The sequence below is a fragment of the Mirounga angustirostris genome, unplaced genomic scaffold, assembly GCF_029215605.1.
Source record: "Mirounga angustirostris isolate CCGP_5_RB_7025 unplaced genomic scaffold, mMirAng1.0.hap1 SCAF_3, whole genome shotgun sequence".
Lineage (NCBI taxonomy): Eukaryota > Metazoa > Chordata > Mammalia > Carnivora > Phocidae > Mirounga > Mirounga angustirostris.
In genome coordinates, this window is record NW_026991711.1 from 188,209,361 (window position 1) to 188,224,473 (window position 15,113).

The window sequence follows — 15,113 nt, forward strand, 5'->3', positions numbered from 1 at the left end:
ATTGCCCTGGGCTGCCCTGGGTTGGCCTGAGGTGGGGGGGGGAGGGGAGAGAATTGTGAGGTCTCAAGGGGTGGGACCAACAGTTGACTGGGGGAGCTTTGGGAGGAAAAGACTCCCCAGGGTAGCACCAACTCTGAAGGGCTTGGGTGGGGAGAAGATGGGGCAGGGGGTGATTATCTTCTGACAGCCCCTGCCAGGAATCCCTAGGCCAGTGGGAGGGTCCAACCTTGTAGGATTCATTTTCACCCACTCCCAGTTCTTTGTCGCTTCCATCAGGTGAGAAATAGGGAGGCGAATATTTTCTCTGTTAGCAGCTTTCACCATCTGGAGTCTCTTTGTCCTCTGAACAGAATGCTGAGGCCACCCAGGGAACCTGAGTCTGAGCTCATTGCCCCCTGGGGGGGTCTCCCTGATGAGTCCCCAAGGCCACAGACGTGGATGCCTGGAGCCTAAGGGGCCTGGGGACCAGGCGTCATGAGGGGTTGGAGCCTCTGGGTCTGACCTGGGGCTTGGAGTCAGATTTAAAAAGCTCCCGAGCTTTTGCTCCCTAGTTCTCTGCTAGGAATTTCTTCTGCCACCGTGCCAGCCTGGGGCCTTCCAGGGCCTGACAGGGGTCCTGTGGGGGCAAGGTGTGGTTAGGGATTCTAAGAGAAAGGGGAGAAAACCCATTTAGGTAGTGCCCGTGGGCTTTCCACTGGGGACTATGCAGCCAGCGTGGGGACAGATAGGAGTCACTTTCAGGGTTTCCCAAACAAAAACAAAGACCCGAAACTTGCTCTTGGGGTGACATCCCTGGAGAAAAGGCAGAAGTAATTGAGAGTCTCTGGGAAATCTCTCTAAGGGAAGAAGTTAGAAGAAAGTAGATGGGATGCTGACGTCCAGGGAGGAATTCCTCCAGCCTGGGTTGTTGACATTCTGAGCACTCTGCTCACGCTATTTCAATGTACCTCCTAGAGGAGACTCCTCCTGGCCATTTTGTAGCTGAGTACAGGGGTGCAAGAGCCCCTGGCTCCGGGGGTCCCAAGCAGATCAGGTTCTGCCACTCGCCTCTGACAAAATCCAAAGGCAGAGGGACAGGCGGTGGTGAAGCAAGAAAGGAATTATTTCAGTGAGACCAGCACCAGCAAGACAGCAGGTTAGCAGCTCAAAGACTGTCTCCGAAGTGCTGAAAATACTTCCAGGTTTATATGAGGAAAATGTGGGCCAGAGATCGGTGGGTACGTGCAGGCGGGCAGTGAAGGGCAAATCCATCATCGTCTTGGGGTCAGTCCTGCGGGGTCTTCCTGGCTCAGGGCAGTCCTTATCGCCTGAGGGGGTAGTTTTGGTGCCCATCAGGGGACTCTTTGCCCGCAGGGTCTTTTGCCTGAGTCAAGAGAGAAGCTGGAAAGAAGGATTCTCAATTGAGAAAGTTTGAGGTCAAAATGGAGGTAGTTCAAGTCCTCTTTCAACTTTACCTAAAGTTGCAACCTATTTCCCACCCACATCTTATACTTGGCTCTGCTTTATTTCTGCCTCTGTCCTTATCATCACCTAATATACCATTTGTTTTCATTTATCTTTGTTGACTGTGTCGTCTCCCCCCCACCCACACACACCCCCTGGCCTACAACGTAGGCCCTGAGAGCAGGGACCTTGTTATGTTTTGGGTGTTACAGGATTTCTTTTCCTTTAGTGCCCCCGGTTCTTGGTCACGCCTCTTGGAAGAATGAAGAGGTAGACCAGATGAAGAGTGGTGGGCAGCAAAGCAAGGTTTATTGAGAGTTTAGTAAGGTTTACTGAGTGATAGAACAAAGCAACTGAAGAAGGAGGGGACCCAAGAGTGGGTTGCCACTGGAGTTTCTAAGTCTAGGGTTTTGTTTTTTTTTTTTTTTTTTAAGATTTTATTTATTTATTTGAGAGAGAGAGAGAATGAGAGACAGAGAGCATGAGAGGGAGGAGGGTCAGAGGGAGAAGCAGACTCCCTGCCGAGCAGGGAGCCTGATGTGGGACTCGATCCCGGGACTCCAGGATCACAACCTGAGCCGAAGGCAGTTGCTTAACCAACTGAGCCACCCAGGTGCCCTAAGTCTAGGGGTTTTTATGGGCTTGTTGGCAGGCTGTTTTAATCTGATTAACCCTCCGTGTGCCTGCCACCCAGTCAGGTTTTTGTCATCTACCTATCACATGGGAAAGGGTGGAGGGCTCCTTCCAGGATGGTGTAAAATCCTTTTAAGGGTGGTTTCCTTCTAGGACGGGGGCCCTTGTCCCTGCCTGCCTTTCTCCCACTATCCTTCAGCATGGAGAACAGCCCAAAACACCTAGAACGGGACCTGGCCCTGAGTTCAGATTAGTTGAATGAATGAGGTGTTTTGATTTTTAGCCCAAATGCTGCGAAGGAGGGGTGTCCACGCGCCACTCACTGAGGTTCTGTGTGGACAGCAGAGGGTAGAATCAGCCCCAGTGCCCACTGACGGGATGAGTTAGATGCTTTCAGCTTACACACACACAATAGAAAACTTGGCCGCCATTAAAAGAAATAAGGTAGATTCATACCTCTTAAAATGTGGTCCACAGACCTCCGAGAACTAGTTTGTGATACTAAGACATTATTTACCTTTTCCAGTGTGTTACTAAACCCTACCGAGAATCCTCAGACTCTTCACCTTCAGGCACTCCTGCTTCTTGTTTTGTTTTCCGTTCTTTTGTTTTGTTAATGTCGTTTTCAAAGAGGACTTGAACTACCTCCATTTTGACCTCAAACTTTCTAATTGAGAATCCTTCTTTCCAGCTTCTCTCCTAACTCAGGCAAAAGACCCTGCGGGCAAAGGGTCTCACTGAAATAATGCCTTTCTTGCTTCACCACGCCCTGACCCTCTGCATTTGGATTTTGTCAGTGGCGAGTGGTCAGAACTGGGCTGCTTGGGACAGACCCCCGGAGCCAGGCACTCCTGCACCCCTGCATGTCAGCCTCACTTTCCACATGACACTGTTTTTGACAAAGGAGAATTTTTAATTTTATTAGATTCTGATCCTTCAGTACATGTCTCTCTCTCTCTTTTGTTTTTATGGAAGTAGAATTAGCATACAGTGTTAGTTTTAGGTGTACAATATAATGATTCAACAGTTGTATACATTTCTCAGGTGCCTGGGTGGCTCAGATGTTAAGTAAGCGTCTGCATTCAGCTCAGGTCATGATCCCAGGGTCCTTGGATCGAGCCCTGCATCCAGCTCGCTGTTCCGCAGGAAACCTGCTTCTCCCTCTCCTACTCCCCCTGCTTGTGTTCCTGCTCTCGCTATCTCTCTCTCTGTCAAATAAATAAATAAATCTTAAAAAAACAAAACAAGGGGCGCCTGGGTGGCTCAGTTGGTTAGGCGGCTGCCTTCGGCTCAGGTCATGATCCTGGGGTCCTGGGATCGAGCCCCGCATCGGGCTCCCTGCTCGGCCGGAAGCCTGCTTCTCCCTCTCCCACTCCCCCTGCTTGTGTTCCCTGTCACGCTGTCTCTCTCTCTCTCTGTCAATTAAATAAATAAATAAAATATTAAAAAACAAAACAGTTGTGTACATTTCTCAGTACTCATCAAGGTAAGTGTACTCTTGGGGTTCCTGGCTGGTTCAGTCAGGGGAACATGAGACTCTTGATCTCAGGGTCGTGAGTTCAAGCCCCATATTGGATGTAGAGATTACTTAAATCTTTTTAACAGATTTTATTTATTTTAGAGAGAGCATGGCATGCAAGAGCGCGCAGGAGCAGGGGCGGGGGGGAGAAGAGGGAGAGGGAGAAGCAGACCTCCCCGCTGATCAGGGACCTGGGGCTTGATCCCAGGACCCCAGGATCTTGACCTGAGCCGACAGCGGCCACTCAACCGAATGAGTCACCCAGGCACCCCAATTAATTAATTTTTTAAAATGGCTGTAAGATAAGTGTACTCTTAATCTGCTTTATCTGTTTCACCCATCCCCTCCACCCACCTCTTCTCTGGCAACCATCAGTTTTTTCTCTGTAGTTAAGAGCACGATTTTTTTTTTTTAAAGATTTTTTATTTATTTATTTGTCAGAGAGAGAGACAGAACACAAGCAGGGGGAGAGGCAGGCAGAGGGAGAAGCAGGCTCCCTGCTGAGCAAGCAGCCTGATGTGGGACTCGATCCCAGGACCCTGGGATCATGACCTGAGCCGAAGGCAGCCGCTTAACCAACTGAGCCACCCAGGCGTCCCAAGAGCCTGATTTTTTGTCTCTTTTTTTTTTTCCTTGTTTGCCCTTTTGTTTCTTAAATTCCACATATGAGTGAAATCACTTTCTTCTGGCTACCTTATTTCACTTAGCATTGTACCTTCTAGATCCATCCGTGTTATTGCAAATGGCAAGTTTTCATTCTTTTTATAGCTGAGTAATATTCCTGTGTGTGTGTGTGTGTGTGTGTGTACACACCACATTTATTTATCCATTCTTCTATTGATGGACACTTGGATTGCTTCCATATTTTGGCTATTGCATACGATGCTGCAATAAACATAGGGGTGCAGGGGCGCCCAGCTGGCTCAGTCAGTGGAGCATGCAACTCTTGATCTTGGGATTGTGAGTTCAAGCCCCAGGTGGAGTGTAGAAATTATTTAAAAATAAAATCTTGGGCGCCTGGGTGGATCAGTCGTTAAGCGTCTGCCTTTGGCTCAGGTCATGGTCCCAGGGTCCTGGGATCGAGCCCCGCATCGGGCTCCCTGCTCGGCAAGAAGCCTGCTTCTCCCTCTTCCATTCCCCCTGCTTGTGTTCCTGCTCTCGCTATCTCTCTCTCTGTCAAATAAATAAATAAAATATTTTTTTTTTAAATTAAAAAATAAAAATAAAATCTTTACAACAAAAACAAAATCAACCAAACAAAAGACATAGGGGTGCTTATATCTTTTTGAATTAGTGTTTTCATTTTCTTTGGGTAAATACTCAAGAGTAGTGAAATTACTGAACCATATGGTATTTCTATTTTTAATTTTTTTTAAGATTTTATTTTTTAGGGGCGCCTGGGTGGCGCTCCCCCTGCTTGAGCTCTCTCTCTCTGTGTCAACTAACTAACTAAATAAATAAAATATATTTTTAAATTTTTTATTCTTTAAGTAGTCTCTACCCCCAATGTGGGGCTCGAACCTATAACCCTGAGATCAAGAGTCGCATGTTCTACCAACTGAGCCAGGCATTTTTAATTTTTTGAGGAACCTCCATATTGTTTTCCATAGTGGCTGCACCAATTTACCCCCCACCAACAGTGCACAAGGGTTCCTTTTCCTCCACTACCTTGTTAACATTTGTTATTTCTTATGTTTTTTATTCTGACAGGTGTAAGGTGATATGTCATCGTGGTTTTGATTTACATTTCCCTGCTGATAAATATGGAGCATCTTTTCATGCGTCTGTTGACCTTCTGTATGTCTTCTTTGGAGAAATGTCTATTTATATCCTTTGCCCATTTTTAATTGGATTATTTGGGGGTTTTTTTAGCGTTGAGTTGTATAAATTCTTTATATATTTTAGATACTAACCCCTTTTCAGATATATCATTTCCAAATGTCTTCTCCCATTCAGTAGGTTGCCTTTTTGTTTTGCTGATGGTTTCCTTCCCTGTGTAGAAGCTTTTTATTTTGGTGTAGTTCCAATAGTTTAATTTTGCTTATGTTTCCCTTGTCTGAGGAGACACATCTAGAAAAATATTTCTTTTTTTAAGATTCTATTTATTTATTTTAGAGGGAGAGTACGTTCATGTGAGCTGAGGGGAGGGGCAAAAGGGGAGGGAGAGGAAGAGGGAAAGAATTTCAAGCAGACTCTGATGAACCTAGAGCTGTTCGGGGCCTTGATCTCAGGACCCTGAGATCATGGTCTGAGCTGGCACCAAGAGTCGGATGCTTAACCGACTGAGCCGACCAGGCGTCCCTGGAAAAATGTTTTTATGACTGCTGTCAAAGAAATTACTGCCTATGTGTTCTTTTAGGGATTGTGTGGTTTCAGGCCTCACATTTAGGTCTTTAATCCATTTTGAGCTTATTTTTGCGTATGGTGTAAGAAAGTGGTCCAGTTTCATTATTTTACATGTAGCTGTCCAGTTTTCCCAACACCACTTGCTGGAGACTGTCTTTTCCCCATTGTCAGTGAGCCCCACTTGCTCAACGATGGACCCCAACAGTTATTTCTCATCACACTTTCTTGAGGCTTTGACAATGACTGGAACATTCTAAGGGCCAGGCCAGAAAGCCCTGATAGCAATGGAAATGCCTGGAAGACCACACCCCACAAGCCCACATGAGGGATGGCATGAAGAAACTTGGAAAGAGGACATGGCATCAACAATGACTTAAATTTTTTTTTTAAAGATTTTATTTATTTATTTGAGAGAGAGAGAGCATGAGGGGGGGAGGGTCAGAGGGAGAAGCAGACTCCCCACCGAGCAGGGAGCCTGATGTGGGACTCGATCCTGGGACTCCAGGTTCATGACCTGAGCCGAAGGCAGTCGCTTAACCAACTGAGTCACCCAGGCGCCCATGACTTAATTTTTTTTAACTTCTTCTTCTTTTTTTTAAAAATATTTTATTTATTTATTTGCCTGAGAGAGTGAGCACAAGCAGGGGGGACAGCAGGCAGAGGGACAAGCAGGCTCCCTGATGAGCAAGGAGCCCGATGTGGGACTCGATCCCAGGACCCTGGGATCATGACCTGAGCTGAAGACAGAGGCTTAACCAACTGAGCAACCCAGGCGTCCCAACAATGACTTAATTTTTAAAAGATAATTTTTTTTTTTTTAAGTAGGCTCAGCCCCGCGTGGAGCCCAATGCAGGGCTCAATCTAATGACCCTGAGATCAAGCCCTGAGCTGAGATCAAGAGTCAGATGCTTACCTGATTGAGCCACCCAGGTACCCCCAAACATTTTCCTCTAAAACAAATCAGAGCCCTGAGATTTTGACTTGTTAAAGAAGTTGGTAATGCAAGCACAAGCAGGAGGCAGAATGCCTCCAGGGATGGAAGTGTCCCCAGCTTTCTGCTCCCTTGGAAAGGTTTTTCCCTTTCTGGAAGTCAGTTCATTCCATCTTCTTTGTGACTCGCAGGACAGCCCTTCCCAGAGGGCCTGGAGACCTGTGCCAACCCATCCGGCCTGAAAAACATATCTGTTCTTGTCCAGATGCCACAGAACTGGGATAGGACTCAATCCCGCAGGGATCTGCAGAGCGAGAACAGGCAAATTGTATTTTCTAAAGATGGCCGCAATAGTATGTATTCCATCTCACTGGCTATTCTTAGATCTGATGTCCTTGTTCACTGAGAGGTGGAGATTTATATTCCCTCACCTTGTGACTGCCTTGACCAACAGAGTTCAGCGGTGTGATTCCTGAGCCTACATCATAAAAGGCAACTCCCTCGGGGCTCCTGGGTGGCTCAGTTGGTTAAGCATCTGACTCTTGATTTCAGCTCAGGTCATGATTTCAGGGTCCTGGGATTGAACCCTGCTTCGGCCTCCGTGCTTAGCAAGGAGTCTGCTTGTCCCTCTCCCTTGGCTCCTCACCCCCTCTCCCCCCATAAATGAATAAAATCTTTAAAAAAGAGAAAAGACAATTCCCTCTTTACAAGCCTGCCCTGGGAACCCAGCCAACATGTTATAAGGAGGCCTAGGCCATATCAGTGAAGAGGCCATGTGTAGGTGCTCCAGCCAACAGCCCTAAGGAAGAACCAAGCATTAGCCCCCATCAATTCTGTATCTGTGAGGGAATTTGTCTTTTTTTTTTTTTTTTTTTTACTATTTTATTTATTTATTTGACAGAGAGAGACACAGCGAGAGAGGGAACACAAGCAGGGGGAGTGGGAGAGGGAGAAGCAGGCCTCCCACTGAGCAGGGAGCCCGATGCGGGGCTCGATCCCAGAACCCTGGGATCATGACCTGAGCCTAAGGCAGACACTTAACGACTGAGCCACCCTGGCGCCCCGGGAATGAGTCTTCAGATTCATTCCTGCCCCCTGTCAAATAGGATCAGAAAAGACAGTTTTCCCATGAAGCTCTGCCCAAATTGCAGATTTGTGAGCAAAGTAAATGTTTAGAGCCACCAGGTTGAGGGATGGTTTGTTACACAGCAATCACTGAAAAAGAAGTCTGTGCAAAAGAGTTAAAACACATTTGGTCTCCCTATGAAATGCAGATCATCCTTTGGCCTCCCGGGAGGAAGGTTAACAAGCTCATGGGATGACATAGGGTAAGGCACTTTCCAGCTGCTCTATAGCAAATATCCACCCTCTGGCACCTTGTCATTTTATTTTATTTATTTATTTATTTTTAAAGATGTTATTTATTTATTTGAGAGAGAGAGAATGAGAGAGCAGATGAGAGGGGGGAGGGTCAGAGGGAGAAGCAGACTCCCCGCTGAGCAGGGAGCCCTATGCGGGACTCGATCCAGGGACTCCAGGATCATGACCTGAGCTGAAGGCAGTCGCTTAACCAACTGAGCCACCCAGGCACTGGCACCTTGTCATTTTAAACAATAACATTTGTTTTCTGATTATAACAGTTTATACACTCACTATAAAAAATTCAGAAAAATGAGAATTAAAAAAGAGAATGGAAATGATCTGACTCCCAGCATTTACAATGTTCACAATTTGGTCCCTTTCCCTTTACTCTTTTTTATATAGAAATTTATTTTACAGGGGTGTCTGTCTGGGTGGCTCAGTCAGTTAAGTGTCTGCCTTCAGCTCAGGTCATGATCTCAGGGTCCTGGGATCGAGCCCTACATCAGGCTCTCTGCTCAGTGGGGAGCCTGCTTCTCCCTCTCCCTCTGCCTCAGGTCCCTCTGCTTGTGCTCTCTCTCTCTCTCTCTGAGTGTGTCAAATAAATAAATAAAATCTTAAAAAAATTTATTTTACAAAACGTAGGTCATATTTGCACAGTAAATACTGATGTTAACCCATCATTCAGCAGTCATGTTTTGAGTGTGTCAGGTACCCAGCTGGACACTGGGAAAGGGGAGATGGGGAGTAGGGCTTTTCCAAGCCATGACAGTGACGGTGACTCACCTTGGGTCACTAGTGAGATATTGAGACTTCATTCTTAGGCGTGGCTAGGTGTTGCCTGGGGAGCATCATGGGTATCTGCGGCTTTGCTGCCAGGGGTGGGCATGGCCTAGGAGGTGTTCCATCCTCCTCTACTACCTCAGTAGCAAGGAAGCTTGGGGGATGCCTGGTGGGCACAGCCACCAAACTCTGTCCCTTGCAGGTGATAAGCCTTTTAAATGGCACCCAGATGACAGCTCATATTGCATATGCACATCAAGCAAAAAGTATTTCCTTAGAGATCCACTGTCCAACATAGAGCATGTAGTAACAAGTGGCCTTTAAAATCTCAGAGGGTAAATCTCATATTCAGTGTTTTTACCAAACCCTCCCCAAAACAAAAACCAGAGGGACACAAGGAAACTTTTGGAGGTGATGGATATGTTTATGACCTCGATCACAGTGATGGTATCACAGGTACTTGCCCATGTCCAAACATGAAATAAAGCTGTAAAAAAGAGTGCTTCCTCCTTTAGAAACACTTAAATAACAAAGTTGAATTGCATTCAAAATCCACTCTCAGGGGTGCCTGGGTGGCTCAGTTGTTAAGCGTCTGCCTTCAGCTCAGGTCATGATCCCGGGGTCCTGGGATCGAGCGCCATATCCAGCCCCACATCGAGCCCCATATGGAGCCCCGCATCAGGCTCCCTGCTTGGCAGGAAGCCTGCTTCTCCCTCTCCCACTCCCCCTGCTTGTGTTCCCTCTCTCACTGTGTCTCTCCCTGTCAAATAAATAAATAAAATCTTAAAAAAAAAAAAAAATCCAGCACAAACAATGAATCATGGAACACTTCATCTAAAACTAATGATGTAATGTATGGGGATTAACATAAGAATTAAAAAAAACCCACCAACCCCCCCCCCAAAAAAAAATCCACTCTCAGTAACATGAGAATCTTCAATATTATGTTGTATTCACAAGTGAAAGAAAAGGCAAAGTTATTAGGTTGTTTTTTTTTTTAAGATTTTATTTTATTTTTAAGTAATCTCTACACCCAACATGGGGTTGGAACCCACAACCCCAAGATCAAGAGTGGAGGCTCTTCCCACTGAGCCAGCCAGGTGCCCCTAAATAACCTTTTTTTCTCATGAGGCTTCTATAGATGCCCCCAACCCCCTCCCCTCCCCCGCAGGCCGCAGCTCAGCTGGGGTCACACACAAGCTGGGGTCAGCAGCCCACCAGGTGGCCAGAGCAGAGAGAGTCCAGGCTGGGGCAGACCGGTGTTTACAACGCTTGGCTGATGTAATAGCCATCTGCATCAGCCTTCCTTGGGGAGAATGACGACTATACTTGTTTTACCCGCTTGTTAAAAATGCTGATTTATTTATTTATTCTTGAGCTTCCTTTTCTTGTGTGTTTCACAGAAAAAGCTGGAGCCCCTGAAGCCACGCGGGTGTCTCGCCTCTGGGGGAGCCACGAGTTTTGTCACCCCCGTTTGCTCTCTTTCTGGTTTGCTTATTTGTTTTTAGTAATTTTAGTATGTTTTAGCAACATTTCATTTTTTCTTTTTATTATTTTTTTAATTAACATCTAATGTATTAAGCAACATTTCTTTTCTTTTTTTTTTTTAATTTTTTTTTTAAAGATTTTACTTATTTATTTGAGAGAGAGAATGAGACAGAGAGAGAGAGCATGAGATGGAGGATCAGAGGGAGAAGCAGACTCCCTGCCGAGCAGGGAGCCCGATGCGGGACTCGATCCCGGGACTCCAGGACCATGACCTGAGCCAAAGGCAGTCGCTTAACCAACTGAGCCACCCAGGCGCCCGGCAACATTTATTTTCCATGAAATGTTAGAAACGCAGCTCCCCACTCCCTGCGGGCGCCTCCCACTCCCAGACCTCGCGACCCGTGGGTGCCAGCCACGGGAGCGCGTGGGTGTCACCCGGGGGCGCTCGGTTTATCCCACCTCCGGCCTGTCCTGGGCCGCGAGCACCTCCAGTCGGGGTACGTCTGTGGAACGAGAGAGGAACCGCCCGAACGGTCGCGAAACTCTCCCGCTGCCGTTTCCCCGGGGACCGCAGGGTCCCTCGGATGCCTCCGAACCGGCGTGCGCGGCAAGGTCGGAGTTGATCGGAGGGTCCACTTCCCGTCCTGAGGGGCGGTCAGCCTCCAGTCCGGAGTCCCGGGGAGCGGGCAGCCGGGTAGGCGTCCCCGGGACGCGAGGACACCTGCGGCCTGTGGCCGGGCGGGCGGCTCCTGCAGCCGCCGCGCCTCCTTAAAGCCGCGGCCCCGCCCCGCCCCGCCCCGCCCGCCCCCTCTCCCGCCCGCGGTTCCACCCAACCGCCGGATTCCGGCCGCCGGGGCAGAGCGTCGCAGAGCCGCGAGCCCGCGAGGAGCGCGCGGTCCGCCGGTCCCCGCGTCCCCAGATCCGTCGCCATGGCCAGCCAGGAGCTGGCGCTCAAGCTGCAGCGGCGACTGCAGTGGGAGGAGGCGGAGGAGGGCCGCCCCCAGCCCGCGCCCCGCGCCTTGGCCGCGCGGGAGCCCGAGTCCGAGTCCCCCGCCTGGGCGCCCACCGCCTGCGCGGACGCCGAGCTGAGCGCGCAGCTGACCCGACGGCTGGACATCAACGAGGGCACCGCGCGGCCTCGCCGCTGCAAGGTCTTCAACCCCTACACCGAGTTCCCCGAGTTCAGCCGCCGCCTCATCAAGGACCTGGAGAGCAAGTTCAAACTGTGAGCGCCCGCGCCGCCCTGCGCCGCGCGCCCCGGAGGACCCTGCTCCCGGGGACCCGAGAGGGAGGGAGCGGGGAGGTGGCGGTGGGCGGGCCTTTCTGGCCCGGAGTCCCGGCTCTGCTTTGGTGGGACAGGGTGGGATAATTTAGGAGATGCGGGGTGCCCTTAGCATTTAACCCACGCCCCCAGATCCTGCGCGCCCGGAGCCAGGGCCGGCGCGGCGGGGGGCGGGGGGGGGGAGACCTGGCCCGGCCACCGAGAGCAGTGGCCGCAGCTCTCCCGGACTGAGCTCAGAAGTTCCCCTGAGTCCCAGGGCGCGGGTCCCGACGGCCGGTCCCGCCCCCTCCGCCGCTGGTGGCAAGAAGTGCCCGCCGCGCAGCTTCTAGGAAACGGAGTCGCACAGCGCCTCACCTGCCAGCTTTAACTTTATCTCCCCAGGGAGAAATTAGCCCATTGTCCTTTTATCTTTTAGAACAAAAGAGGAAAGTTATCCTTGGCTGCCGCGCGGGGTCTGACGTACCCGCAGAGGCTGACAACGGAGAGTTGGTTAAACTCGTTGCAAAAGATCGGGACGTTCCTGGGGCGAGTGTGTCCAGGGAGCGTCCCGGCGGCGTCGCCATATCTGCTCTACCCCTTCTTGCGTTTTGGGCAGGAGGCGCCCGTCGGAACCGGACGTAGCAGCCAGCAGCCGGTCGGACGGGGGGGCTCGCTCCCGTCCCGCGGTGCAAGCCCCGCCGAGCCCGGGAGCTGCTGGGCGTTGGAGGCAGCGTAGAGAGCCCCCACTCTTCGGCCTTGCATTCTGGGAGGTCCCTGGACCTCAGTTTCCTCATCTGGAGGGTGAGGGCAGTAATCGTCCCTGCCTTTTAAGGCCATACAGTGTTTTGCACACCCTAAAGCTCCTAACCAAGCTATTAATATTATTTCCAGAATTGGGCCAAGACCGGAAAAATGCCTGGGGGAGCAGAGGCCTCTGGCCAGGTCATGCTTGGGGCGTTTTTAAAAGCGCTTGGAATGTGTTTGTCCTCCCGCGTGGAGGTTCTATTTAAAGGCTCTGTGGCGGGCACTGTGTGGCCAGAGCGTTGGCCCCTTCCTGAGGCTGGGCTGCCGTCCAGCCGCGGCCTCTGTGGTCTGCAGAGGCTGGCTCCGGGAGCCTCCCTGCCTCCTCTGCCTCCCCCACACCCTGATTTCCCTGGCTTCCCGGCACTATTCTCTGGTGTTCACACCTGGTGGGTCTAGTTTGGGTAATTAAGGAAGCCTGAGTAGGGGGGGTGGTGTGTCTGGGGTGGAGATGGAAGAGCAATGGGTGAATGGTTTGTGGGAGCCCCTTTGGTTTATTTCCCAGGAGGACTGCTCTGGCTTCTTTGCTCCCATGTCCCAGCAGTTCCTCCCAGTCCAGCTGGATTGGAGGGTGCTGCATCTCGGGGACCTCCACCTTCAGGTTGCTTTGAGGTATAGACTTGGGCTTCTTTTATTTATTTATGCCATTGCTTTTTTTTCTGCAGAGCAGTTTGTGAAAGGATAGGTTGGTTGGTTTGTTGGCTGCCTAAGGGTAATACAGGGAGTCCACACAGGGTCTTCAAGCGAGGCGGCATCCACAAGGAAACAGGGTCAAGCTGAAGGGACGGCAGTGTGTGGTCCGGGGTCCCCACCTGCGCATGGCACTACATGATAGCTCTCCAGAGCTGTGGTGTCAGGCAGAATTCTAGGTTGCATTTTCTGTCACTTTCAACCAAATTGGCATAAACGAGAAGGAGGTTAATTGGCTCACAGTTGGTGTCAGGAATGGCTGGACCTAGGTGCTCAGATGATGCTATCAGTGCTTAGTTTCTCATTTTCTTAAGCCAGCTTCCTCTCTCTGTTGTCCCCATTCTCAGGTGGCTTATCCCTGATGGTGACAGGCTGGCCACAGCAGCTCCAGTAAGTCCGGAGGGAGAGTAACCACAGCAAAGGCCTTATTGTCTCTTTCTCTCTTTTTAGCTTTACTATTGTTTCTTACTGGCTCTGAACCAATTGCTGTGGCCAGGGGGACTTGTGGCTCTGATTGGCCAGGACTGAGCCACGTGTCCCACCCCTGCAGTGAGGAGTCCGGCCTCCACCCCTAGCAGCAGAGGCTTGGCGGTGGGGAAGAGTGGCTTTCACTGGCAAATCTTGGGGCTCTTGCTGAGGAAGGAGGGTCAAGTGCTGGTTTGGCTGTGAATGACTTTCATGGGTCACCCTGGACCCAGATTGTGGGCAGGCTCAGGCCTGCTGCTTTGTTCCCCATCAGCCATGAGTGTGCTCTCGCAGGACCGGCAGCTCCTGTCATCAGGGTGTGGGATCTGAGGCCCAAGCTGGTGCATAGAAGCCTTCCTGGGAATCACCCCCCTGTGTCCGGAAGGCGGGAGAAGCAGAACGGCCCCTCCGGTTAGAGTCAGCTGAGCAGTAGCCGGAGACAGCAGGTCGGCAAGGGGAACAGTGTTCCTTTGGATTCGGACAGACATAGGGCTGACGGGGCCCAGGATCCGTGACCCTGGGCAAGCTACATAATCCCTCAGAGTCTTGGTTCTCTTGCTGGTGAGATGGGCACAACGGCTACCCTCCCGTGAGGGCCAGGTCGCTGCTGTGGCCACCAGGGCAGGGGCCCCTGGAAAGTGCTGCCTTTCTTCCCCCACCGTGTTCGGAAAGGCCCCCCTGAACCTGGTGTCGAGACCCAGTTATGCATCATGCGTGTGGGGAGGGTGGGCACATAGCTCCCTTATTCCGGGGTCATTAGCTGTGACTGTTGACCGTGGACAAGTTGCTTAACCACTTCCGTCCTTTCATCTGTATAATGGGGGCGGTTGTTCCTTTCAACGGGTTTTGGGGAGATGAACGGGTGACCTGCTGAGATGGCATGTGACCTAGAAGGGGGGAGCCCTTTGCTGCACATCGTGCCCCCACTTAGGCTCCAGCCCTGTGTCCCTGTGCCCGGCCCCAGCTTCAGGCTCCCCACACCCCACAGAAACAGGGATTGCATGGCCCCAACCCCCAAGCTTCCACAGACTCAGCACCCACTCTCTGAATTCATTGGTTTTCCCTCTGGATGCGTCTGCCCGTTTCCCACACCTGGGAGGCAGCTGGGACTTGGCTGTCCCTACCCCACCAGGGTTAGCGGGCCCTGGGTTGGGAGATTTGTTCCCCGGCTACTTGTGACACAACTCAGCATGTGACAGTGACACTAGGTGATGGACCAACCCCTCATCTTGTGAAGGGGCCCTGCCGTGCCTGTGGTCACTAGATCCGGCCAGTCCCCCTGCCAACCACTGCCGGCTCCCTGCCCTCTTGCCACCTCCACCCCTGCTCCAGATAGCCAGCTGGCTCTGGGACCTTCTCTGCCTGAGCCCATCAGCCCAAGGGGCCGCCTGCCC

At 50.9% G+C, this 15,113-nt stretch overlaps 1 protein-coding gene across 2 annotated transcripts in view; it reads left to right on the top strand.

The window, feature by feature from the left end:
- Positions 1-11,353: 11,353 nt before the first annotated feature.
- The window catches only part of EFHD1 (EF-hand domain family member D1), a 45,634-nt gene continuing 41,874 nt past the window's right edge, over positions 11,354-15,113 (top strand). For both annotated transcript variants that reach the window (XM_064587257.1, XM_045867724.3), the window contains exon 1: positions 11,354-11,727. In XM_064587257.1, coding sequence (XP_064443327.1) covers positions 11,432-11,727 — 296 coding nt within the window. In that variant the 5' untranslated portion in view covers positions 11,354-11,431. The remainder of the gene's footprint in view (positions 11,728-15,113) is intronic.